General features: G+C 42.7%; 1 protein-coding gene across 1 annotated transcript; it reads right to left on the reverse strand.

Annotated features, from left to right (window-relative positions):
- Positions 1-470: 470 nt before the first annotated feature.
- galr1b (galanin receptor 1b) lies at positions 471-26,875 on the reverse strand. The gene is made up of 3 exons (XM_041191682.1): positions 26,216-26,875; positions 25,536-25,601; positions 471-788 (listed from the first exon to the last, which is right to left on the reverse strand). Exons 1-3 carry the CDS (start codon positions 26,873-26,875, stop codon positions 471-473), a joined length of 1,044 nt encoding a protein of 347 aa, XP_041047616.1.
- Positions 26,876-27,834: the final 959 nt, after the last annotated feature.

The raw sequence follows: 27,834 nt of genomic DNA on the forward strand, positions 1-27,834 counted from the left end.
TCCAGTTCCACATCTGATTAGAATTTTCCTTCGTGACATTTGCTTAATCTCATTACACATCTCCTGTACCACAAACAGGATGTCTTGAACAGTCCATACCCAGTCAGCACGTGACAGTACAGCAGCACACAAGTCAGTATTTTTATTAACTATTTCCCAGCCTTCAATGGATGTTCATATGCTGCTGAAATCATTTTTAACATTAGGTTTTTCACATCAAATGATTGAGTGTCAATGCGTGTTTTCAACTTCTGTTTCATGAATCTGGTACGGGACTTCAACCTTCTGTTTCACCCCATAGTGACAACGTAATGAAATCTGCAGGCACCATCATCATCAATTCTTTTGAATGTCTGAATTCTATATTCCGTTAATTTTACCATTCACCCTCACTGGATGTGCAATTGCAAAAGTGCACATGCACAGCCTGTATGCTCAGTCACAATGGGCAGATCAAAAATGCATTGCTTTCAAGCATTTGTCGTTGAAGGGGTTGTAGAAAAGTTCTCCATGCGAATCCTGACCACCTTCCCCTCAATGGGTTGTGGAAAAAGGAATTTACATTTGAAGACTTGATGGCAGGCTTTCCGAAAATTTTCTGAGAGGAACGCATATATTATGGGGTTGATGCAGGAATTTCCATATGCCATACAATGAGAGATGATCCTGAATGCAAATGATGCCTCGGTTAGGGGGAAGTTTCCAAATTCAACCCACATAGTTATGATGTGGTGGGGCAGCCAGGACAGAAGAAACACTGCAATGACCAGCATGATTGTCTGGGCAGTCTGTGGAGAAAGCAAAGGGGGAAAATAATATATATTTATAATTAACATCAATAAAGTGCAATTATTAACATCACAATTACATTATTCGATTGCAATAATGCATAAGCCATTATCTCATTTCCATGTAGATAACCTCATTTTGGAATCATGCACAATATGGTCAGGCAACACATTTCCTTGGACCTCATTTTTAAATACTTTTACTGAAAGTTTTGAATTTTTCAATGTGTTTTTTTCTTTAGACAACAAAATGCTTCAAAATTGTTTTATGCTCAGAAAGTCAGAATGTTAATGGAGGAAATTAAATATTTTTTACCATTGCAATCACCAAGTGCTCTCTGGTCAAGTACAGCAGTTAAAAATAAAGTTCCTTACTCAGTGCGACAAAGTGCTCCTTCATCAATTTCAGAGGAACAATTTCATTGTACTGATATGACTTTTTCAATGGCATCCATGATGTGATGATCCTCTTAGAGACCAATAGTTTTAAAAAAGATTTGAATTGCCTTTGACCAACTTAAAGGAATCACACAATAAAATTTCAAGTTTTAAGACTTTTACTGTAACAACCAAACTAAAATCAACTGGACTAAACATTACTTCATTGGCAACTAATACTCTAAACTACAGAAAAAGCATCTGTCATTAGTATTTTAACACACACAAATACTCCACGCCACATTTATACTTTACAGCAGGCTCTCTACTGAATTACAGGCTTCACAGGAAACAGTCCAAAGTTACTTCCAGTTTCTAGCTGATTCACTTCTTTTTAGCTGAGTCATAACATCCAATGACAGTTGCAAGTCCTTTCCCCTCAGTCTTCTGTGAAATCTCAAACTGACCTTCAGCAACACAGCTCACTCCGCTGATTTCTTCCTCTGGCTACATCAGGACGGATAATTCCAGTGTACTTAAATTTCCACAGATTCCGTCTCTTTGACCAGAGAAGTCTTCTCAACCACATTCTGTCTGGTAGCTAATTTAGGAAAACAGCCTTTGACTATTTGCTAACCGCAGCAGTTGCTGTTCATGTATTTCTCTCTGGGACTCTCTTGCTCCTGCTCTGTGTCCAGGATTATTTAAGTCAGACTTCCTGGAAGTCTGTGTGTCTGCACAAAGCAAGAACAACTGCTTCTCTCTTTGGCAGGGATTTTCCAGACCTGCCGTGGTGGGACCCACAGCAGGTGTTTTGACGGCCCAGCCAAATGTCCATTTAATTTCAGCAGGACTGGATGATCCCAGTGGTGGGCGGGGCTGGAAAATCCTCCCTCTTGTGTTCCAGTGTGAAATATGGCACCTTGGTTTCAGTAAGTTTTGACTTGGACACCCTGTCCACATTATAATTATCACTTGCCCTGTTGCTAGACACAGTCCAATACAATTTTACACCATCCCCTTTTTCCTTAAATTAGAAGAGAAAGTCCAAAACATAACCACCTTATAACTTTCATAACATCTCCCCCAAAATCATGTAAAATTATTACTGTAGAAATATTTTTTCTGCAACGCTATCAAACTATAGCATTGTAAACATCTCATCAACTAACTTACTACATACAGGATATCTAATGTTCTCTTCCTTATTGTCACATTGTGCCATTTAACAGTTTCCACCTTGGCAGCATTCTACGATTTAACCCGTCACGCTCAATCTCGTGACAAATAGAATTTAAAGTCCAATTTGTATGTATTCTTGGAATTCCAACATTCATGTGAACGAGAGTTCACTTTATTACTGGTGGCTTTATCTTCTGTCATCCTTCATAGCAAATGTTCTTTGTCATTTCAAACAAATTTTACAGCTTTTCCATGTCCTGGGTCAGAAAATTGTATACTTGGTCTGGTCTGCTAACTTTGTAAAGGACAACTTTGTTGATTTCTGACATTCCCTCTGGATTTAGCAACTCCCTTTGTTCTTCTTTAACACTATAAACTGCATTGTCATCAGGGTGTTGACCTTTTCACACAGTCTTTGACCTACACAGTACTCCTGATCCCTATTCTCCTACATAGCAGCAGATTTTTTAATATCAAAATCTGCAAAGAAAGTCTCAACCAGCCATATGGCTAAATTGTCCTCCTGTTTAACTGCTGGATTAGTTTTACTTTAAAGTGCGTTCCCATTATTTAAACTTTCACCATTCTTCTCCAGGAGATGCAGATTTAATACTGCCTTCTTCTGTGGAAGCAGTTTATTCTTCTGCCAAGTAAAAGCCTCCTTAGCTATTTTAAGAAATTCATTAAGGTAACATTGATGATCAGATAAAAAAATCTTGATAATCTTTTTTAGTCAGTTGACTAATTCTTTTAAATTCTTATTGTTTTTCATTTTCCCACTCAGCACAAGCTTTGCCTAGTTCTTTTCTTATAAGAGCAACGGGATTGTCATTTTGAGGTTTTAATTTATGTTTAAAAATATGAATCCTTCCTTACAGTCCTATGGTATCAGTATTAGTTACAGTGAAGATATTCAGTTTTAAAGAAGTGCTATCCTTTGTTCCATCATTAGCTTTGTGCATGGCTGCTATCTGTTTTGACAGTTCTTGTTTAGGGTCTGCCTGCAGGTTTAATTCAGACAGCTTCAATTCGCCTCTAGCTGCCAACAACTCTTAGTTGTCAGCCTGATATTCCAATGTCCCTTTAACCTCAGCAGTCTGAGCTTTTGACTCTTTGTATACATCTTTAGTTCAAACAGTTATTCCCACAGCAGAATTACAGATAGTCATGGATATTTGCACATCCCTTGATTTCTCCTGTATATTTTTAAAATTTCAACAGATTCACTGGACTTGGCTGATATCACTGGAGATAGCAACATCTTACATCTAGCTAGATCATTTCCTGGTACAAAATTGACACTGCTAATAGGTAACTTCAGTACAATTCCCAAATCTACAGTACCTGAAATTAAACCACAACTTTATGCAATGGAACATTTAAACAACCTTAGTCAATGCATTCTTATATAGTGAACCTTCTGGAGAGAGTTTCCCATCAACTACCACCATCAGCAATAGGTTGCCCCCATATCTCTATGAATATTAATTTGTTTGCCTGCTTTACTGGATGAAAATGCAGAGACTTTGCCCTTAAACATAAAACTTTTATAATTCTCTATGCTCTGCTATTTTTCAATAATAAATACATTCAAAGCTAAAAACAAAAAAACTGAGGACGCTGGAAATCCAAAACAAAAACAGAATTACATGGAAAAACTCAGCAGGTCTGGCAGCATCGGCGGAGTTGGCTTGCTGCATTGTATCAGTGAAGCCCAACGCAAACTGGAGGAACAGCACCTCATCTTCCGACTAGGCACTTTACAGCCTTCTGGACTGAATATTGAATTCAACAACTTTAGATCTTGAACTCCCTCCTCCATTCCCACCCCCTTTTCATCTCTTTCCCCTTCCTTTTGTTTTTTCCAATAATTTAGATAGATTTTTCTTTTCCCACCTATTTCCATTATCTTTAAGTCTTGTATGCCCTGCTAGTCTTTCCACCCCACCCCCACTAGAGCTGTACCTTGAACGCCCTGCCATCCATTCTTAATTAGCACATTTGTTTAGATAATATCACCACCTTCAACACCTCTTTGTTCCTTTGTGACATCTTTTGATTATCTGCTCCTATCACTGCTTGCTTGTCCCTACAACCACACCCCCCCCCACTTCTCTCCCCCCCCCCCCCCCCCCCCCACCACCTTAAACCAGCTTAATATTTCACCCCTCTCCTAATATTCACTCAGTTCTGTTGAAGGGTCATAAGGACACGAAGCGCCAACTCTTTTCTTCTCCGCTGATGCTGCCAGACCTGCTGAGTTTTTCATGGTAATTCTGTTTTTGTAATACATTCAAAGCTATTAGTTTGTCACCAGCTCCACCTACAAGTACAATATTTCCTGAAAAGAAACCATGCACTCCCAGAAATGCCATAGTCTTACTTTTTAATTTCCAACAATCTGCTTTGATATGTCCCCTCTTATGGAAAAAAAACATGTTAGTCCCTTCCAGTTATACTTATCCTCCACATTGTCTTTTTTAGTACTTTAAGGAGTAACTGTCTTTTCTTTTCTGCTATCTTCCTCCCATAACCAGTGTTTTGTTCATCATCAGATTTCTTAACTTTCCAGTTTCTGTGTGGGTTTGAAATAGTCTACAGCTATTCACATGTTTGTAAGACAATTAATTGTCATCAGCTACCCTTCTCTTAGAAACTATATGGTCTTCTAAGTGGGACCTTAGTTTTAAATTCATCCACTAGCATTACTCCTCTAATGTTTTCAAAATCTTGCTCAATCTTATTAGCTCTATACCACCTATTAAATATCATTTCCTTTTCTCTAGCAAATTCCACAAAGTCTATTTCTGTTTCTTCCTTAAATTCCGAAACTTTTGCCTGTATGCTTCCCGAGTTAACTCATAGGCATTGAGAACAGCATTCTTCACTTTATCATCATCACTAGATTGTATATTATATAAAGATGAGTATACTTCTACTGCTTTCCCTACAAGCATGCTTTGCAATAAAACCATCCAACTTTCCTCCGGTCATTGCAACCTCATGGCAATTTCCCTCAAACAATAAAATATATTTCAATTCCTTTCTCACTGAGTCAAGTTCTCCTTCCCCTCCCTGTCTGTGTAATCTAAGTTTTTCTTTGTCGAGATCAAACCTTCTTACTTCCTTTTCTCTCTAGAATTGAAGTTTTCCCCTTTCTAAGTTTTCCTTTTCTCTTTCTCTTTGACACTCTAGGTTTCCCTGTTCTCTTGATCTTTGGAGTCCTAATTCAAGTTTTTGTATTTCGCTTTCTTTCTCTCTTTTTCCTTTGGAATTCAAGTTGCTTCATTTGCAATTGAATTCCAGCTAACTCAAACTGCATGCTATCGGAATTATTTTCCTTTTCCTCGAATTGAAAGTGTTGAGCTAATACTTCAACAATCTCTGCCTTCTTAGCCCCAACTTTTAAATCTATTTCCAATTTCTCTGCCACCGCCTCCAAAGTAACCTTTGAAAATTGTTGCAAGGCATTCGCAGACAGGACTTCTCATTCCAAAAATGCTTCAGCAACAGACTTAGCTGTGCTGACTGATAAATCATTACAGTAAAAGTAATTGTGAAATCTTGTTCATTAAAACTCTGGCAAATTCTAGTGTACTCATTTCTAGTCTCTGGATTTGGAAAAACAAGTGATTTGAATTCCCAATGACAAATTTAAAGGGATCACACAACAATATTTTGAGTCCAAAGCCTTTTTTCTATAACAAACAAACAAAAATCAATATCGACTAAACATTGTTTACTCAGGCAACTAATAGTCTAAACTACAGGAAAGATGTTTCTCATTGGTGCTTTAACACAACTGATAACCCCACGCTGCATTACATTACAGCACACTCTCTGCAGAATTGTAATCTTTACAAGAAACAGTCCAAAGTTACTCCCAGCTTCCAATGGGCTCACTTCTCCCCATTCACTGAGTCATAATGTCCAATGATCGAAGGTACTTTATCTCAGTCTACTGAGAAATCTTGAACTGACCTCCTGCAGCAAGGTTCACTCTGGTGATTCCTTCCCCTGGCCATAAATTCCAAGTGTTCATCGCTTCGACCAGAAAACATCTTCTAAAGAAGACCAGCTGCCTGTCTCTTTGTGTTCAGGTATGAGATATGCCACTTAGGTTTCAATAAGCCTTGACCTGGACCCCCTGTCATCATTGTAATCCTCATCTGCCCTGGTGCTGGGAACAGTCCAATATAACTTCACACCATTCTCCTTTTCCAGGGCATCCTCTTTTCCCTTAAATTAAAAGAGACAGTCCAAACATAACATCTTATAAACCTTTGTATTCGTAACAATGGGTAAATATGGTGATGAATATCTTTTTAGGAACAATTTAAGCACATTCCCATTGGACTGAGACAATCCTTAAAGCCATTTGTTCAAGATGGATCTGAACCCACATTTCAGAAGAAAACTGAAAGCCTGTTAACTCCCTGCACTCCCCAGCCTCTCAACGTGCTCAAACTTATCTTCTCCAATTAAGGTTTTTCTGGTGATCAGGTGTGTGATACCATAATGAGCTGCTCTCGAAGGGAACATGAGTTGTAGCCCTGATTCTCCAAACTGTGCTTCCTGTGAACACTGCATCAGCCCCTGCACAGTTAGTGCAATGTAAATGGCTCATTAAGATATCAAAGCAACATAAACATTGAAAAGCAAATTATGATGGTGTCTGATAAAACTCTTTTCATGTCTTGCTTCTTAAAGATGTACGACCAAACAACACTTAATGGCTCTTGAAGGATAATTGTATTCATACAATTCAAATAACCAATAAAAAATTATCGAGGAATCCATTTGGTACGAAACCAGAATGCTGGACTCCCAACAAACTGAAATTTTTTGTTTGAGAGAGGTGGTCCATTCTTGGCTGGTTTGACTGTCAGAAGATTCTTTCCCTAATCTGCTCAATCAAGCTTTCTTCCAAGTTAACAAAGGAAGCCATCACTGTCCCATCATCCTATGTAAAGAGAGCAGGGTGAATGTAGGAGACTAACCCGAGTTAAATATAAAATCTGTATGAACTATCTGTGATGTCTAATATGGACAGCTTTGACACTTCTGCTTATTCTGCTAAGCATAACAGTGGAAATTCTCATTGGAAATGTTCACATTAAAACCCCTTAGCGTTCGTGTAATACATTGATGTCCTATTTTTAGGAAAACATGCAAACCTCAATATAAATGAATATTATCCTCAGGTAAAAACAAAAAACTGCGGATGCTGGAAATCCAAAACAAAAACAGAATTACCTGGAAAAACTCAGCAGGTCTGGCAGCATCGGCGGAGAAGAAAAGAGTTGACGTTTCGAATCCTCATGACTCTTCAACAGAACTGATTGAATGTTTAGAAGAGGGGTGAAATATAAGCTGGTTTAAGGTGGGGGGTGGGGGAGAGAAGTTGGGGGGGGTGGTGGTGGTGTGGTTGTAGGGACAAGCAAGCAGTGATAGGAGCAGATAATCAAAAGATGTCACAGACAATGGAACAAAGAAGTGTTGAAGGTGGTGATATTATCTAAACAAATGTGCTAATTAAGAATGGAGTTTATGCTGGTGAGTGGTCTGAAATTCTCCCTCAATTAAGTTCTAAAATGGCATTAGGCTCCTCTTGACATCATAGGACTCAATTTAAATAGTTAAATTACCAGTGCACCTGCTTTAGGCAGCCATCTAGTCTGAAGATTCCAGCAAAATAGTGATGGTTGGAATGGAACAGGAAGTTGTTCTCTGTGCTCTTCAAGGCGCTACTACCCATTTGTGCCAGGCAAGATCCCTCAAAATCCACCCCACCATCCCCCTCGCCCCCCCCCCCACCAAAGCTTTCATGCATGACAGTGTCATATTTTTATTGTCCCAGCCATGAGAGAGTTATTATAACCACCAACAGGCAAGTGCATTGATGAGCCTTTCAAGATTGCCCAAATGGTCATCATCTGATCGCCCAGACATTGTAAATTCTACTGTACATAATCTGAAACATTTTGACTATAAGGATATTTATTTTAACTTAAATTATACCTTCAACTTTAGAATGTCAGATTAGTGTTTTGTTAATTAAAGTGCACTGTTTTAATCTCTTGCCTCCTAATTTAACATTAGAATTAGCTCTCTGCATATTCTGTACCATTTCTTAAATCACTCCACAACTATTAGTCAAACAGTTCTTTAACTCCAGAAGCTAGCTATAGTTCCCAATGCTGCCAGTGTTGCAAGCACCAGACAGTATGCTGTATCATCTACACCACCTGTTGAAAGCACAAGTTCAGATATTTAAGTAGTGAGTTTGAGGAGAAAGCATTTTGAGTGAAAATGAGGAGGAGCTTGGGGTAGTGGAGGGGTAGGAGTTGACACAAAGAATGGCTTGTGTCCAATATTGCCTGTAAACTGCACAGCTGTAAGTTTTAGAAGATGTACCCCATATACTCTCACCAAGGATAAACACTGGGGTCAAAAAACATAATAAATATCCACAGATTACTTTCAGGAAAGTGAATTATTGTGCTTCTTAAAAAAAATTGTGCTGAGAGAATTTTATCTTCTAGTGCAGAATAAAATGGCAGCAAATCCAAGGATGCTAATCTCATGGTAGTTGAGGTACAGCGGAGGACATTGCCAGTGATATACTAATGTACTGCTGCATAGTGTACCTGTGTACAGGAATGTTTACTGAGGGAGCATCTTAGGAAAAGGATAACCATCAGCACCTGTGGCCCTGCCTAGTCTGTCTTCAAGAGATAAATGGGGAAGAAGGCAGAAAATCTGATATAAATTGCGATATACATATTTGATAATTAATTCAGTGTGTACCGACAGATCTGGTGGCTTTTTTTTCATTCACTATACGTGGGCTTCATTGGCTGGGCCACCATTAATTGCCCATCCCTAGTTGCCCTTGAGAAGATGGTGATGAGCTGCCTTCTTGAACCATTGCAGTCCATGTGGTGCTGCACCTGCAGTGCTGTTAGGAAGGCAGTTCCAGGATTTTGACTCAGCAACAGTGAAGGAATGACGATATATTTCCAAGTCAGGATGGTGAATGACAGAGGGGAACTTCCAGGTGGTGGTGTTCTTATCTATCTGCTGCCTTTGTCCGTCTAGATGGTAGTGGTCGTGGGTTTGGAAGGTGCTGTTGAAGGAGCCTTGGTGAATTCTTGTACCATCTCGTAGATGAAACACATTGCTGCCACTGTGCATCGGTGGTGCAGGGAGTGAATTTTTGTGGATGTGGTGTGAACCAAGCTTCTTGAGTGTTGTGGGAGCTGCACTTATCCAGTGGGGGGTATTCCATTACACTCCTGATTTGTGCCTTGTAGAGGGCGGGCAGGCTTTGGGGATTCAGGAGATGAGTTACTCATCACATGATTCCAAGCTTCTGACCTGCTCTTGTGGCCACAGTATTTTTATGCCTAGTCAGTTCAGTTTCTGGTCAATGGTAACCCCTAGGATGTTGATAGTGGGCGATGGTTGGATTCTTTCTTGTTAGAGATAGTCATTGCCTGACACTTGTGTGGCGGGAATGTTACTTGCCACTTGTCAGCCCAAGCCTGGATATTGTCCACATCTTGTTGCATTTGGACATGGACTGCTTTAGTATTTGAGTCATCGCGAATGGTACTGAACATTGTGCAATCATCAGTGAACATCCGCACTTCTGACCTTATGATGGAAGGAAGGTTATTGATGAAGCAGCTGAAGATGGCTGGGCTGAGGACATTATCCTGAGGAATCCTGCTGTAATGCCCTTGAGGTGAGATGACTGACCTCCAACAACTGCCATCATCTTCCTTTATGCTAGGTATGACTCCAACCAGCAGAGAGTTTTCTCCCTGATTCCCATTGACTCCAGTTTTGTTATGGCTCCTTGATGCCACACTCAGTCAAATGCTGCCTTGATGTTAAGGGCAGTCACTCTCACCTCACCTTGGGAGTTCAGTTCTTCTGTCCATGTTTGAACCAAGGCTGTAATGAGGTCAGGAGCTGAGTGGTCCTGGAGGAACCCAAACTGGGCATCAGTGAGCAGGTTATTGCTAAGCAAGTGCCACTTGATCGCACTGTTGATGACCCCTTCCATTACTTTAATGATCGAGAGTAGACTGATGGGGCGGTAATAGGCTGGGTAGGATTTGTCCTACTTTTTTGTATAGGGCATACTTGGGCAATTTTCCACATAGCTGGGTAGATGCCAGTGTTATAGCTGGAACAGCTTGGCTAGGGATGTGACAAGTTTCTGGAGCACAAGTCTTCAATACAATTGCCAGGATATTGTTAGGGCCATAGCCTTTGCAGTATCCAGTGCCTTCAGCCATTTCTTGATATCACGTGGAGTGAATCAAATTGCTTGAAGACTGCTATCTGTGATGCTGGGGACCTCTGGAGGAGGCCGAGATGGATCATCCACTTGGCACATCTGGCTGAAGATTGTAGCAGATGCTTCAGCCCAACCTTTGCACTGATGTGCTGGGCACCTCCATCATTGAGGATGGGGATAGTTGTGGAGCCTCCTCCTTCAGCGAGCTGTTTAATTGTCCACCACCATTCATGACTGGATGTGGCAGGACTGCAGAGCTTAGGTCTATTCCGTTGGTTGTGGCTTAGCTCTATCACTTGCTGCTTATGCTGTTTGGCATGCAAGTAGTGCTGTGTTATAGCTTCACCAGGTCGACACCTCATTTTCATGTATGCCTGGTGCTGCTCCAGGCATGCCCTCCAGCACTCTTCATTGAACCAGGCTTGATTCCTGGTTTGGTGGCAATAGTAGAGTGGGGGATATTCTGGGCCATGATTGTGTTCAAGTACAATTCTGCTGATGCTGATGGCCCACAGCACCTCATGGATGCCTAGTCTTGAGTTGCTAAAACTGTTCAATATCCATTCCACTGAGCACGGCAGTAGTGTCACACAAAATGATGGAGGGTATCCTCAGTATGAAGGTGGGACATTGTCTCCACAAGAACTGTGCAGTGGTTGCTCCTAAAAATGATGTCATAGACAGATGCATCTGTGGCAGGCAGGTTGGTGAGGATGAGGTCAAGTATGTTTTTCCCTCTTGTTGGTTCCCTCACCACCTGCCACAGACCCAGTTATGTCCTTTAGGACTCAGCCACTGTTGGTGATGGACTTTGAAGTCTCCCACCCAGAGTACATTCTGCATCCTTGACACCCTCAGTGCCTCCTCCGGGTGGTGTTCAACATGGAGGAGCAGTGATTTATCAGCTGAGGGAGGGCAGTATGTGATCAAACATGGGCAAGGTCATGGTGCCTAGGTCAATACTGGGTGGTCCGTCCGGGTTCATTCCTTTTTTTGTGACTTTGATACATCTGAGTGTTTTGCTGGGTCATTTAAGTTTCAACCACATTTCTGAGGTTCTGGAGTCACATGTGAACCAGGTAAGAACAATAGATTTGCATCCCTAACAGCATTAGTGAACCAGAATGATTTTTACAACAATCATTTCATAGTCATCATTAGACTTTTAATTGAATTCAAATTCTACCACCTGTGGCAGGATTTGAACCCAGGTCCTCAGAGCATTACCCTGGGTGTGTGGATTACTAGTCCAGCAACAATGCCACTGTGCCATCATTTCTCTTTTATATAAGCACAGCCTTCCATACAATGTGTGATACAGTATTGATTAAGAGTGCTTCTTAGAAAGATTTTCTGCAGTCAGTGATAACACTAAGGCAGATGAAATTTGGGAATATACAAAAATATGGAATCTGATTTTACTCTGTATTAAATTCATATTTTTGCAGATACCAAATGAAAGAGCTGTATGATATGAAAAGGGAGAAAAGGTTTCACCACTCAAAAGGCAAATTAAAAAATATCAGAAGTCAAGTTTCTTTTAGTGATGCAGGTGGCGGGGGTCGGGGGAGGGGGCGGGGGGTTGTGTGGGGTGGATAAGTACAATCATACTTCACAGTACGGTTCCATGGTAGGGAGTTCTCAATACACATGGCTAACATGGCTGATAACATTACTGCCAGCATCCATAATTATGCCTCATTTATGCTGGCTCTTTATGGCGGAACTCGGGTCTTAAACCCATGCTCAGAATTCTACATTCAGCACTGTGCACTCAGCAGGAGACCTCCATCCCTCTCTTCTGCTGTTGCCTTTTAATGCACAGCTGCATTATCCATGATAGTTTGGGATTCACTGTATACAGTCGGTGTAGCAAATGTTACAATGGCAAAACTAAAGTAACATGAGAGTCTGACAGGAAGCAGAGAGATGTGATGAAAGGATTTCTAAGATCAATTATTTTTGTTTTGCCATCAAGTATCATTTTATTAACTCAGTATATTAACTTTTTAATAGCACCCAGCTTCAATTTCCTACTCTTTCTCTTTATAGGACCATGAGTATTCTGCAGTCGAAAAGCCCAGGGACAGCAGTAGGATCATGCAACCCGAGCAATTGCACAGAGCCTGAGCCAGTCAACAGCTCAAACTGGATCTGTTGATGAGTGACAAGTATTTAGGATCATTGTCTAGTTCAATTTGCAACTCCTAATATGTTGATGCAGGTCATGTCTGCAGGGAACAAGATCTGGACAACATCCAGATATGGGATGTTGGCTGGCAAATAACATTTGCACCGCATAGGTGCCAGGCGATGACCAGTTCCAACAAGACAGAGTCTAACACCTCTCTGTGACATTTAATAGTAATACTATCACCATGTACTTCACCTTCAACTGCCTAGGGGTTGCCATTGACCAGAAAATCAACTGGACCAACCATATAAATGTTATGGCTACTAGAGTAGATTATAGCCTGGGTATTCTGCAACAAGTTGCTAATCTCCTGATACCCCAAAGTCTCTCCATCACCTACAAGGCACATGTGTGCCTGACTTCAGAGAGTTCAGTGTGGTAAGTCAGTTCGGCAGAAGAAAAAACCAGTTCAGGTGCTCCATTTTAAGGTATACAAGACTAGTTCGGACCTGTATTCTTATTTTCCAGTTTTTACTGTTTTTCCTTTCATGGCTACTTCCTCATAATAGAAACTCTCAGATCAGAGAATGCAACATGGGTACACCTGTTAAATATTTACTGAGCATGACAAAACAGAGTAGCTTATGACTTATTCCTACATCAGTTTCAGATCATCAAAACTCACCTTCTTTGGTTGTTTTGAGGATTCCTCTTTTTGCTCACTTATTTTCTTCCCGCATTCCATCCCTTAACACCATTTATTGTTGAACAGCTGAAAAGTTGGGCAGAACACCAGCTAATAATGCATGATTAATGCTCAGGGGTAACATTCCTTTCTGATGGTTGAAAACAATTACATTGTGCAGCATCTACAGTAGCTCACTGCCAGCTTTAAAACTTTGACCTATAGTCTGATTTCTCAATCTAACTAGTCACTTGGTCAAAATATTGACCCTTAAGAGAATGTCACTAAAAATGCCAACTGTAACTGTTATCTAACTAAAGGAATGAAAAACAAAAAAATACTGGAAATACTCAAGAGGTTTTTAAAAATCCTTTCATGGGATATGGGCGTCACTATCAAGGCCAGCATTTGTTGTCCATCCCTAATTGCCCTTGAACTAAATAACTTAGCCGGCCATTTCGAAGGGCAGTTAAACATCAATCACATTGCTGTGGGTCTGGAGTTATATGTCGGCCAGGCCAGGTAGGGATGGCAGATTTCCTTCCCTAAAGGACATTATTGAACCAGATGGGTTTTTATGACACTTCATAAAGTGTTTCATCGGTTGTAAAATGTTTTGGGATGTCCGGTGATCATAAAAGGCATGGTAAAATTAAGGCCAGGACTTTTACCTCGTTGGATGGACTCGGCAAGAGCGGGCGGGAGTGATCGGGAAGCCGACCGCCACCTGCAATCAGGGCTGGACCGCGATTTCACGCTGGCGGGTCAAATAAGGTCCATCCAGTGTACAATGTGTGCTTCAGCACTCCCTGTGTTGTGGGGAGGGAGAGCGAAAGCGTAAGCTCACGCATACATGCGGGTGTGCGCTGGAAAAGCTCCCTGGGGCACAGGGTTGTTTCAGGGAGATGAAAAATTTTGAAAATTAGAAATAAAGGTTTTTAAAATGTTAAAAAACATGTCCCCTCATGTGACTTTGTCACATGAACTGGCTCATGTTAGAAATTAGGATGAAATTTATTTATTTATTTTAATGGCAGATCGAAACCTCATCCCGCCCATGGATGAGGTTTTGCAAAACATGCAAAGGCTGCCTGGCCTAGGCCTTTTAATTGTCAGCGGGCGCGCTGCCAACTCTCGCATGCGCCCGCAAACTGAAATATTGTGCAAGTGCGTGATAATGTCAGGACGCTTGCCTGACGTCATCGCATGTCATTTTATGCTCGAGCGGGTCGGGTGTGCGCCCTTCTGCTCAGAGAAAAATCCTGCTCCCAGCCTTTCTTTTAGTTCCAATCTTACCACACCTACCTGTTCCACATCCAGTCAGTGAGCTGCCTCTGGGGACATGACTGTCACCTATAGCTCAGCTGTAATATCCTAATCAGGCCAGCAGACCAAATCACTTTGGTCCTGTCACCAGTCTCATTTGGCCAGTGACTTCCACCCGATTCAGGCACAAACCAATTTCCAGGCCCTAGAAGCTGTATCTAAGCCAGCTGCTAGCTGCTTCAGCACAACAATTTGTCTTGCTATGCTTCTAATGGACTGTGTCCAGTTCCCAGAAATCATTTTTGAGCACAAATATGTGGAATGAACAGAGCATTTTGTAACTTATGTGCATGGCACCCCATACTGTACTGGTGTTAAAGAGTGATTATTTTATTCTCATTAATAAAGATTCTGCTGCTTTGGTTGGTTAGTTTGACGATTAAAAATTAGATTGGGAAGTGGCATTTTAAGGAGTACAAACCTCCAGTGTCTGCATTCTTGTGTTATCAGATCTGTTTTCATTCCAGTTTCTGCCATGGGAAATAAACACTGTTACAACCCACAGTTGTATGTGTGTTTCAGGTTCAATTAAACTTCTAAAGCCTTGTGGTTATTGACTGATGGAAGCATGTTGCCAAATAAATGTTCCAGTAAACATTACCTGTGGCAAAAACATTGACAGCGTCCCACTATAAACACATGGCTGCACAAAACCTTTGGAACAGCATTTAATATAGAATTCCACTAACATACCAATATCGTAACTTATTGACTTCTGAATTACTTCCTCCAGTACTTTCATCAATTTAACTTGATTGTTTTTTGGTTAATCACTTGTTGAGGTAGCATTTTAATAATATGAGCATTACTCTTGCACATTCTTGGAAAACTTAGGAGAGCGAAGCAGAAGAGCGAATGGATGACAGATATAATGGACTGGGTGCTGTTGACTTATGTGGAATGTGTAAGGGCAGCACAGGATAGACAGAGGTGGAGATCCATGGCAGCCAACCTTCTGGGAAGAAGATGACACCAACAAACAAACAAACAAACATACTTCAATTAGGCAGAGTAATGCATATTTTGCCACACGGTTGCAAAATACAGATTTTGTTCCTACACCTATTTTAATACAGATTTCATTTTCTACAGAACATGTAGTGTTTGCTTGGATCTTGTGCTGTGGCTCAGTTTTGCTCATCTGCACTAGGCACCATCTTAAAGGAAACAAATGTATTAGAAAGATAGAACAGTGTAATGCCCCCTCACCCCCACCCCTCTTCAACCCCTTCACACCCCTCACTTGCTAAAATCCCTTCCCTCCCCACTCCACCAACATTTGGAAGCAATTGAAGAGCTCAAAAACCTGTTAAAATAAACTAACATCACTGTTAATGCACTTGGAAAACCATTATCCTCTGCAGGAGCTCATAACTCTGTCAAACCATCAAACCCTTATTCCCCAGGACAACTGAACAAACAGACTCTGGACTACAATTGATAGTTCAAACCTCCACTCTGCAGGCATGAATCAGGAGGGCTTCCAAATCACGGCCACCTCCAAGAAAATTCCGGAATTTCTAAAATTTTCACTTATGGCACCCTCAGCTTCTAAATAGGAACGTGTCAGGTTCACAGTCCACCTTCTTTCCCATGCCAGTGAATATGGCTGGTTTAAAACACAGCCAGGTTTTATCGCTCAGCACCATTTTGTTTCAGAACCCGCTTCCATGCAGTCCCATTTTTGACTGCAAAATCTGGTCCCACACGTTCTCTGAAACAGTAAGGGAATTGAACTGAGGAGACCCTGTTTTAGGAGCCCTGTTCGGCGCAGAGCAGTGAAAGTTGATAAAGAAAGCCTACTCCAATTCAATGGACAGAAATGTTCAGGGTAACAAGTGCCAGTTCCAAATCCCCATTCACTGTAACTTAATATAAGAAATAAAGGTTTAAGGGCCTTACCAGGTCAGGCAGGCCAAGCGGAGTCAGCCATGCCTTACAAGAATGTTAAGCACTGTCCTAAGCATATCTGCTACCCTTACTACCTCAATCTTACTCTGTTAAATTGCTAAAAGGTTCATTATCAGTGCCCAAGAGTTTTGATCAATCGGGAGTAATTTCCCTTTGGTTGAACAGGCTGGAGATCCACTGGAGGCCCTGCTATAAAAAATGCATTGCAGAATACGATGTGTTTTGTGCAGGTACGAAGAATGGTCCCTGATGATAATTAATGAGAGGAGTCCTCTATCTGCATCTGTAGAAGCCTGATCATTGGCAGGAGATGAACAAAGGGAAATGGTGAGGCATTTGTCAGCAGTGAGCAAAACAAAAGAAAAAGTGACCAAAGTTTTTGGAGAAAGAAGCTTTGCCTGGATTATTTTGTAGTACCTACTGCGCTCTTTAAATCCACTTCTGCCTTTTCTGTAGCACTTTGCAATGCTGTACATGTGTCTTATTTCAGCAAGTTTAGTGATTAGGGTAAATGAGATGGTAATGATGGAGAATGGCAAGTGTCACATCAACAAGGCATATATGCCTGTTCATTTTAAAGTGGGCATTTTCTACCAGAAAAAGCAGCAGAATATTGGACAGTATTCATCAGAAAAATTAAGCTTTAGGAGTGAAGTAGAACTTCCTAGCACCAGTTCTAAATTTGCACACACAAAGCACATATTCTGTGACACAAGAAATTTTTGATGAGATTCATTACTTCAGTTATTGTAATACCAGCAAAGTTATAATTCAGACTAAGTTTAAAGAAATATAATCACCCTTTCAGGTTCAGTACCCAGAATAGTTTAATTTCAAAACTTGGTTTCAGAGCTATAATATTCCACTGGGAAGGATTGCACCGCAGCCCAAATGAAATGAAATTTTATTAGGGCTACCTTGATTGGACAGAATCAGAGAATGACACTGCACAGAAGTATGCTATTCAGTCCATTCTGACTGTGCCAGCTCTATGAAAGAACTATCCAATTAGAGCCACCCTCCAGCTCCTTCTCCATAACCTTATTAAAAAGGCATGAAACGTGTAAACACTGATGCTCAGAGAAACTTGGGTTTACGGGTTCAGGGAACACAAAGTTAGCATGCAGGGACAGCAAGCAGTTAGGAAGGCAAATGGCATGTTGGCCTTTATTGCAAGGGGTTTGGAGTACAGGAATAAATAAGTCTTGTTACAACTGTACTGAGCTTTGGTGAAACCACACCTTGAGTACTTTGCACAGTTTTCGTCTCCATATTTAAGGAAGAATATACTTGCATTGTAAGTGGTACAGCGAAGGTTCACTAGATTGGTTTCTAGGATGAAAGGGTTGCCATGGGAATAAATTGGGCCTGTACTCTCTGGAGTTTAGAAGAATGAGAGGTAATCTCCTTGAAACCTACAAAATTCTGAAGCGGATAACAGGATAAACATAGAAATTGGTTCTTCCTGGCTGGGGAATCAAGAACATGGGGATACAGGCTCAGGGTAAGGGAACGGTTATTTAGGACTGAGGTGAGAAATTTCTTCACTCAAAGTATTATGAATCTTTGGAATTCTCTGTTCCAGAGTGTTGAGGATGCACCATAATTGAATATATTTAAGGCTGAGATAGGCGTGCTTTTGGGGCAGGATTTTGAGGTTGTCAGGTGGGCACAACGGGCAGGCCCGGGAGCAGCAGGGAAATGGTCCACCACCCGCAATCGGCCCCGACCGCAATTTCACACTGGTGGGCCAGTGAAGGCCTGCCCACCGTGAAATGCAGCTCTGCACTGGTTGGGAAGGGCTGAATGGGGGTGGGGGCTTGTCGGCCGCCGGGTCCAATGGTGACCTGGTGGCCAGTTTAAAAGAAGTCTAGGCAACTCCTGGAAGGCTGCCACTGAAGAATGTCTCTTCTGCTTTCTCAAGCCTAAGTTCTGGAGTCGAGTGCGGCTGGACATAGCAGGCAGGAGGGCAGGTCGGGTGGGCACTCCGCACCCCTGCTTTTCTGATGAGTGCCTCACGGTCCTGCTGGAGGAGGTGGCTGCCAGGACGGACAACCTTGTTCTCAGGGATGGGAGGATGAGGCCACCACACCTCACAAAGAGGGCATGGGAGGAGGTGGCGGCTCAGGTAAGCAGTCACGATGTGGTGTGGCGCACTTGGGTGCAATGCCGGAAGTGCTTCAATGACCTGCTGTGCTCAGGAAGGGTGAGTACTGTGTTGGCAGGGTCAGTGTGCAGAAGTGGTAAGGTGCAGCTGTCACCCCGTGGACCTTAGGGGTGCTAGAAGTCTGAGTGCCAAATGTCAATGACACCAGAGCTGGCCAAGGAGGTGAGCCCTGGCCATTTGGACTGAGTCCCTTGAGGCTCAAGGCCACGACTCGGACTGCGAAGTGTTCCTCAGCTGGGGTTGGCCAAGCTGCAATGGCGCTGGAGGTAAAGAATGAACTACTCATTGTTTCTCTGCTGTTTCAGGAGAAGCCAACCAAAATCTAGCCGAGAGGGCACGTACAGGTGGAGGGCAACCCAATTGCTGCTGCTCATCAGGGTTGAGCAAGGTGCCCTGGAGCTCAAGAGCCAGCACAATCCCTGTGCAACTGGGCATGGAGAGACGGGTGTGCCAGCAAAGGTGAGAGTGCAGTGCACAGAGGTGAGAGTTTGCGCAACTAACTAGTTTAGTCTCTTCACTGATGTGAGCCTTGAACCGGAGTCCCCATTGATCATTGGAAGATGATGGCACCATGATGCAGATCTCCATCGTCTCACCAGGGTGCCCGGCATGCACAGTGACAGTGTGATGACTTTAACTAATGACATGTCCTTGTTCTCCCTTTTAGATTCGCCAGCACACACTCAATCGCAAGACCCCGAATGCCAGAGGACCACCAAACTTCTGTTGCTTGTGTGTCACACCCGGTCTCTGTAGCGGGCACCAGTGCAGATACCAGCACCTCGGTGGGCATTAGTTTGGCATCCAGTATCTTGGTGCACATTGGTGAGGGCACTTCACACTCGCTAGAGATACAGGCGGAGGGAGAGAGTGCCCAGGGCCCCGGCAGTCAGAGGACTGCTGGAGGACAGGACGATGCTCAGTTGAAGGCTGAAGCCTCTAGAGTCATCCAGTAGGCGGCATATGTTGGATGCCGAGCGAGATGTGAGGGAGGATCTGGCAGAGATCCATGAGGGTATGTGTGCCGTGGTCTCTGTTATGGAGGAGGCAGTGCGCTCAGTGATGAGGGTTAACGCAGTGCTCATGATCCGCATGGATCCATGGAGTCCATGCGGATCATAAGCACTGCCTTGAACCTCATCACTGAGTGCACTGCCTCTTCCATTAAGAGAGTGGCGAGTCTCATGGAGAGGCAGCTCCAGGGACAGAATCGAGGGTTCCTGGGATTGGCTCGGACCTGAAAGCCCTCACATAGGCACTGACATCAGGTGGGCAGTGTCAATGTGGGAGATGGATGTGGCAACCAATATCCCAGCTAGGTGCCTGTCCATCAATGGGGAGCAGGGAGGTGCACAGCTACCTTACATTGGCGCATGAGCTGCTTGTTGTCCCTGCAAGCTCCTCTCAGGGCGCTCTGGGAGACGGCAACAGCTCCTCCATTCTTCTGCTAGTGACCGTGGCATCTGATGAAGCTGCGATGACTGGGGAGATGCCAGCTGTGGCACTGGCCACTCCCTCCTAGGTGGGGCCAGCACAGTCTCCACTGGCCAGAGGATGACCGCCAAGGTCATCAAGTTCAACAAGACAGCAGAGTCAGCAGACTGCCTCCAATTCCAGTGCCTGTGAGGGGGTGGGGGAAGGGGAACCAAGACATAACGCTTGCAAGCATAAGTTAAAGGCACCATGGGCACAAGAGGGACAGGTCAGAGGTGATTTTATGTTCATTTATGTTTACTTTATCTATATTGGTCTGGGAATGAAGATCGGAAGTTTATGTGAGTTTATGTAAATAGTTTGGAAATTTAAAATGAGGTCAATTTTGTTTTTGTCATCATGTCCTGTGTATGTTTCATGTTTTTAGTTTATTGGTGCAGGGAACGCCAGTGTGTAATGCTGGACGTAAGTGACTCTGAACTTTATTGCACAACACTGAGTGTTCTTTGTCTTCAAATGAAAGGGTCCTTTCAGACATCTGGGATGGAGGAGGCAGCCCTGGCATATGGTTGAAAATGATCTTTGATAGACTAGCTGAAGGTGTACTCTATCACAGCGTCCCTGCTGTCCCTGCCCCTCTGAAGGTTACCTAGGTCTGCCTCCACGCCCTCAACATTCTCCTCACTGTGCTCCTCTTCTGACTCACTACTGGACTCATTATCTGTGGCCTGTGCAGCTGTGTCAACACCCTTTTCCTCCAGTGGGTCGCCCCGTGCCAGTGCCATATTGTGGAGAGTGCAGCATACAACCACTATCAGTGACAATCGCTCTGGCGTTTATTGTAGTGCACCCCCTGAATGGTCCAGGCATTGGAAGCGCATCTTGAGAAGACCTATGTTCTTCTCTACCACCGCCCTTGTGGAGGTGAGACTCGTATTGTAATGCTTCTCTGTCTCTGTTCTTGGGTGGTGGAGAGGTTTATGAGCCACCTCTTAATGGATAACCCTTGTCACCCATCAACCATCTTACCAGTCAGGCTGAAGCAAGGAAGAGCCTCAGCATCAGGGAGTGTCTGAGGAAGTAAGCGTCACGGGAGCTGCCAAAGTACCTTGCACAGACTTGTATCTTGTGGTCAAACACTATCTGCATGTTTATGGAATGGAATCCCTTCCTGTTGACAAAGGCACCTGGTTGGCTCGCTGGCACCTTAATGGCCACATGCATACAGTCGATTGCATCCTGCATGCGGGGGATCCCAGCAATCGCTGCAAAGCCACTGGCTCGCTCAGCCTGGCTGGCCTTGCCCATACAGTAAAGAATAAAGGTCAGTACCTGCCTGAACAGACCTTCTGTCACCAGCTTGATACAACTGTGGACAGCTTATTGCGACACTCCACATAGATCCCCCACTGACTCCTGGAAAGAGCCTGATGCATAGAAGTTGAGGGCCACTGTGACCTTCAGAGCCACTGGCATGGGGTGTCCACCCACACAGTCAGAGCTGATCTCAGGCCCAATCATCTGACAAATGGAGGCCATGGTCTCCCTTGAGATGTGGAGTCTCCTTCATTATTGCACCTCTGAAATATTGAGGTAGCTGCGTCACTGCCTGTAAACCCTGGCAGCAGGATAGTGGCATCTTCTGCGGCCTCTTCCACCTTGGACTTCCTGATCACCCTGCGCCCCTTGTGCCTGTGCCTCTCCTCCCACAGGTCCCTCACCTGGAAGCTGCATTTGGGCACATGGCCTCCTCTCCCTTCTGCCCCTCACTTCCCCCTCAGAGGAGGTGTCACCAGCGGAGACCACAATCCCCATTACCAGGGTAAGCGAAGGCTGTCTGATAGCTGGAAGGGTCCACAAGGTCTGAATCCTCCGGGTGCCTTGGAGACACCAATAAGACCTGAAATGAAGCCTGGAAATGCAAAGAATGAAGCCCCGAACAGCGATGAAGCTGCAAATACCAATAAGCAAACAGCTGCAACCTATCTACCAAACTCCTCACTACTCACCCTGGCACTGCTGCTGCCCCTTTTTATCCTACCCGCGGATGTGGTTTTTGAAAATGTTGGCTGGCCGCCTGCCTGTTTTGCCTGTGCGTCGAGCGCGAATTTGCACAAATAATGAAAAATCACCATCAATTGAACTTTTGATGGCCTTTAGTGGCCTGCTAATTAATGGTGGGTGTGGCTCCAGCACCCACACGTGCCATGGGACCTAAAATTCTGCCCTTGGTCTCCCAATGAATAAAGGGATTTGGGGAACATGCTGGAAAGTGGAGTTGAAGCCAAAGATCAGCCATGATCATACTGAATGGGAGAGTAGGCTCGACTGCTAGATGGCCAACTACAGCTCCTATTTCTTATGTTCTTATTTTTTTATGACTGTATATAGGTAAATATTTGACTGCTTTCCAGTTTGGATGCAGAAGATTTACTTTATGCAATCAAGTTTAAGAAATGTTTAACAAGCTTTATTTTAATAGTCCAAGCTTAATGTTACAGTAAGAAGGCTATTCCTGGCATCTCTGGTGTATGATTATATTTATATGGGCATTTTTTTTTCAGTAGCACAATTACATCATACCAGTCTGCACTACTATTATGATTCTACAAACAGCCTTATGAAACTCTGCTCCAAGTTTGGTGTCAACTCATTAATTGCCACTAACTAACTATCAAATTGTACTGAGTTCACAAATGTTGAATAAAACACTATTTCCTTTCTAGTAGTAAACTGCATTTTGCTGCTGAAATGGCTTGTCAGGAATCCCTGCCGTGATATATTCACAAACATTAAACATAAACCCCATATTAGATGTAAAGAGAATTTCAGTAACAGCACTCTTTAGAAATTGTCCCCTCATGATAGCAATTCCAGATGTGAAGTAACCCAGATCATTTTGCATTTCAGGAGCCAATTAAAATAAAATGAATTTGTAAGCAGCACTGAGATTAATGTTGCAAAAATGGCTTTGGGATTTTCAAACCCAAAAGCTAATTCTTTATATGCAGTGTTACTGTATTGAAAAGATTATTAAATGCAAGTCCACACAGGACAAATGCATATGTTTTTGGCTGAAATCTATCATAAAATTGTAACCCTAGCTGCTAATCCCCAGGTCTCTCTTTGCGATACTCTGCTTCTTTCTCTTTCCAACTGCACAGGTTGCAAAACTACGCACAGTGACAATAAAGAAGAGGATGATTAAAGGGAATTTGAAGAGGTTTGGAAATAAATTAATTTTTTAAAAAAGGAAAGCAAAGAGGAACTACAAAATTAAATCACCAAGAAATAGAGAGCAATAGTGTTCAACAGACACGTGAACAGCAAAGACAAAATCAGGATAGGGATATGGCCAATAAGAGTTGCACATGATAAACTCACAGGTAATGTTAGCAAAAGGGCAGAAATATTGAAGAGTTATTTTGCCTCAGTATTTACCAGGACGGCTAACAGGGTGGACATGACATTAAAAAAATGATCAAAAAAGATAACATTTAAGGTGCAATGTGTGAGATAATTGATAAACTTAGAGAAGATATTTCCCATTCTTTGCAGCTCGAAGCATATACAGCAGGCAGCATCATCTGGAGATATTATTGTGCAGTGTTAGAACAATATTTTACATAAACTCTAAAGCACAAAAACAGGCCATTTGGCCCAAGTAGTTTGTGCAGGCATTTGTGCTCCACACGAACCTCCATGTTCCCTGCTTCATCTAATTATGTCAGCATTTCTGTCTACCTTTCCCTCTCATATGCTTATCTAGAATCCCTTAAATGCATGTTATCTATCTCAACCATTCCTTGTGGTAGCAAGCTCCACATTCTTACAACTCTCTGGGGAAAGAGTTTCTCCTGAATTCCCTGTGAAATTCTGAGTAACTATCTTATATTTATCGTCCTTAATTCTAGTCTTGCCTGCAAGTGGAAATTTCTCTGCATCTACTCAAGAAACATTTTCATTATTTTAAAGTGCTATATTAAGTCACCTCTCATTCTTCTCATTTTTAGATCAAAGAGCCCAAACCTCTTCATCCCTTTCTGATAGTTATAACCTCTTAGTTCTGGTATCATCTGTGTACATATCTTTTGTATCTTGTCAGTGCACTTATAACCCTTTTAAAATATGAAGACAAACACTGTGCACTGTACTCTAAGTGTGGTCTAACCGAGATTCAATACAAATTTAAAATAACTGCTCTGCTTTCCAATTCCATCCCTTCAGAAATGAACCCCAAATGCTTTATTTTCTTTTTAATGGCTGTATTAACTTGCATCGCTACTTTTAATTATTTTGTGTATCTATGACATTGGATCCCTTTCCTCCCCTAGCCCCTTATTTTCCAAGCAGTATGTAGCCTCTCTATTCTTTCTACCAAAATGTAGCACCTCACACTTATATATATGTGAAATTAATTTGCCAATTCCATGCACATTTTGCAAGTATATTAATGTCATCTTGTATTTCTTTACAATAAATATATATTCTGGGGAAGGGTGCTTTGCTTATAGTGTGGTGGAACTTTAAGGTGTGCATTTTCATTGCTGTGACTGAACAAACTCTGCTCAATCAGTCAACAAAAGACAGCCTTTATTTTGTTATGTTTTACCTCAACTTTCTATCCTAGTTTAATTTATTTATATTTATCTTCACTCTACATAATACATTGTGTACTTGAATTCTACGTTATTCTTACGTTGACAAAAAAAGCTTTACACAGCAGTTACATAAGAATTTGAAGTGAAATTAAAAGGAAATGTCATATTTTGAGACATTTAAATGAAAATTGTATCTATGGTACTAATAATACCAATATTGCACGTATAATTATGGATTGACTAATAGCTCCTGGGCTAGATTTTCACTTATTCATAGTCAAAACTTTCCTTTTCTCATTCAAGGGATATGGGTATTGATCAAATTTATTGACCATCCCTAACTGTCCTTGAGAAGGCGGTGGTGAATCACCTCAGTTACATTCTGTGTGGCGGAGATACCCCACAGTGCTGTTAAGGAGGAAGTTCCAAGATTTTAACCTATCAGTCATTTATTTCCGTATGGCTGTCTGTTCTTTTGAGCATAAGGATTGTTGCTAACTGCTAACGAATATGTGGAAAACTAGCAACTACAGGCGAGTGGAATTTTCAAGAGAGAGATTAATGAGATTATGTGGTGTAACTGATTTCAGAAAACTGGCGTCTATGCTGCACTCTTACCTTCTTCTTGGACCGTTTCGATTTCTTTGACATGTTCCTCACCTTCTTGTGGAGGTGAAACAAAACCTGAAAGAGGGGCAAAGGTTAATGAAACAGCCGCGTGCTGTGAAGCAAGGAAGATAACGTTTACTTTTCAAATCTTAAACCGATGACAACTAGCGAAATCTAGCAGGGAAACAGATGAATTTAGGCACAGTTTAAAACTGAGGTAAATGCTTCGCTTTGCTCAATTTTAAGAGGATTAATTATGTATTTCCAGGAGCATTGGTCATGGGTTTCTCAGCAGCTCCACTCTAATATTGAAGCGAGCCTAACAAGTATACTGCACGAACACTCCTGGTGCGATCAGATCACACATTACCTTATATATGACACCTATTACAAGCCGTGCCCAGATTTTATAATCTCACACTTTGGAATCTTGTTAGGAGTTCGCAGACTTTCAGAAAACGCCACAATTCACCTGTTACATTTCGCGAAAAGAAAATGTTTCATTGGAGAGATATAACCCTATATTTGCACTGGGCGTTAAACTAAACCCGCTGCCTTGTTTATCTGGTGCTACCATTCTGGCCTTCCATCTCCCAGATTCGCTTTCCAAACAATTCGCTTCTCTTTAGGATCCAGTTGAATTTTAAACCATAATCATGACAAAAGTTATCGTTTTGAACGGAGGTTACCTTGGCATAGCAGCAGCAGATCAACAGCAAGGGCAGAAGGTAGCCTATGATCAGGATGGTGACCTTGTAGACCCTCTTCAGACTTCCTTCCTCCCAAACTTCCCAGCAGAAGGAGCAGTTGGGAGCCCAGTGGTATCCGGTGACCAGAGTTTGATGGTGGGCGATTGGCACGGCGGCCAACAGCGACAGCAGCCAAATGCCAGCCACGGCCACCGAGGCGTTCCTCTTGTTTCGGATGCACGGGGGACGCTTGGAGTGGACCACGGCGATGTACCTGTCCACCGACATGGTCACCAGGGTGAAGATGCTCACCAGCAAGGTGACGGTGAAAAAATAGTGCACCAACTTGCAAAGGAAAGCGCCAAAGATCCACTCGGGCAGCGAGTAGATTGTGGCTTGGAACGGGACGCAGAACAGGAGGAAGGAGAGGTCGGCAATGCTGAGGTTCAGGATGAAAGTGTTTGTTGTGCTGCGCGATCTCCTGGATTTGGTCCGTCCCAGCACGATTATCACCAGGGTGTTCCCAACCATGCCGAGTAGGAAGATTAAACCGAAGGCAATCGGCACAATGACCACCTCGGGTCCGTCAGATGTCCCAATCGAACAGACATTTCTCCAGGAGTTGCTCTCATTGCTGGGACTGAGGATGTATGTCTCCATCCACACTCCTGCCTTCACTCCCTGGCCCCTATCGCTACTTCACTGAGGAGACACTGTTGGATGGAGCCGGTTGGTAACATCTCCGGGATGTTGGTAACATCAAAGAACTTTGCTTTTTAATGACTGGGTGTCACTCACAACTGAACGCAGCACACAATGAAGCAAAGGGCGCCGACTGTAGCTGCCTGCATATCTCAAACTCCAATCGCTCAGCTCTCACATTCTTAAAGAAGCACTGCTTACAATTACTCCCCCAAATACAATTAAAACGTTGAAACAGTCATGCACGTTTCGTAATGCAGATCTTCACCCTTTCGGTACTTAAACACTAATGCATTAAATTCTACCCATAGACTGAAATTCGCCAATGACTAATAGTTTTGCTCCAGTCTTTCGGTGTGTTGGTTAGAACAGAAGACCGACAATAACCTGTCCCAATCGGCACATTACACCATTAAGATAGACTCAAAAGACGCATTACGTGCAAATAGACGCAACAAGTGCAGCCACCTTCTGTTGACATTTAACTGCATCCCCATCGCTGAGTCACCCCCACCTTCAACATCCAATGGTGTTACCATTGACCAGAAACTGAACTGGACTAGCCATATAAATACTGCGGCTACAAGAGCAGGTCAGAGGCTAGGAATCCTGCAGTGACTGACTAGCCTTCCCAAAGCCTGTCCACCATTGACCAGGCATAAGTCAGGAGAAAAATTATGGATCAGTATTTGGAGAATGTGCCAGAAACAAAGGGAAATTAAGCCCTGTGACCCCTGCCTAAAAGTATATTAAAGCAAAAACCATTCAAGCCAGGGAGTGTAATGGAATACTCTCCACTTGCCTGGGTGAGTGCAGCTCCAACAACACTCAAGAACCTCAGCACCATCCAGGACAAAGCAGCCTGCTTGATTGGCAACTCAACCACCACCTTAAACATTTACTCACTCCACCACCGA

The sequence above is a fragment of the Carcharodon carcharias genome, chromosome 7 (assembly GCF_017639515.1).
Source record: "Carcharodon carcharias isolate sCarCar2 chromosome 7, sCarCar2.pri, whole genome shotgun sequence".
NCBI classification, from domain to species: domain Eukaryota; kingdom Metazoa; phylum Chordata; class Chondrichthyes; order Lamniformes; family Lamnidae; genus Carcharodon; species Carcharodon carcharias.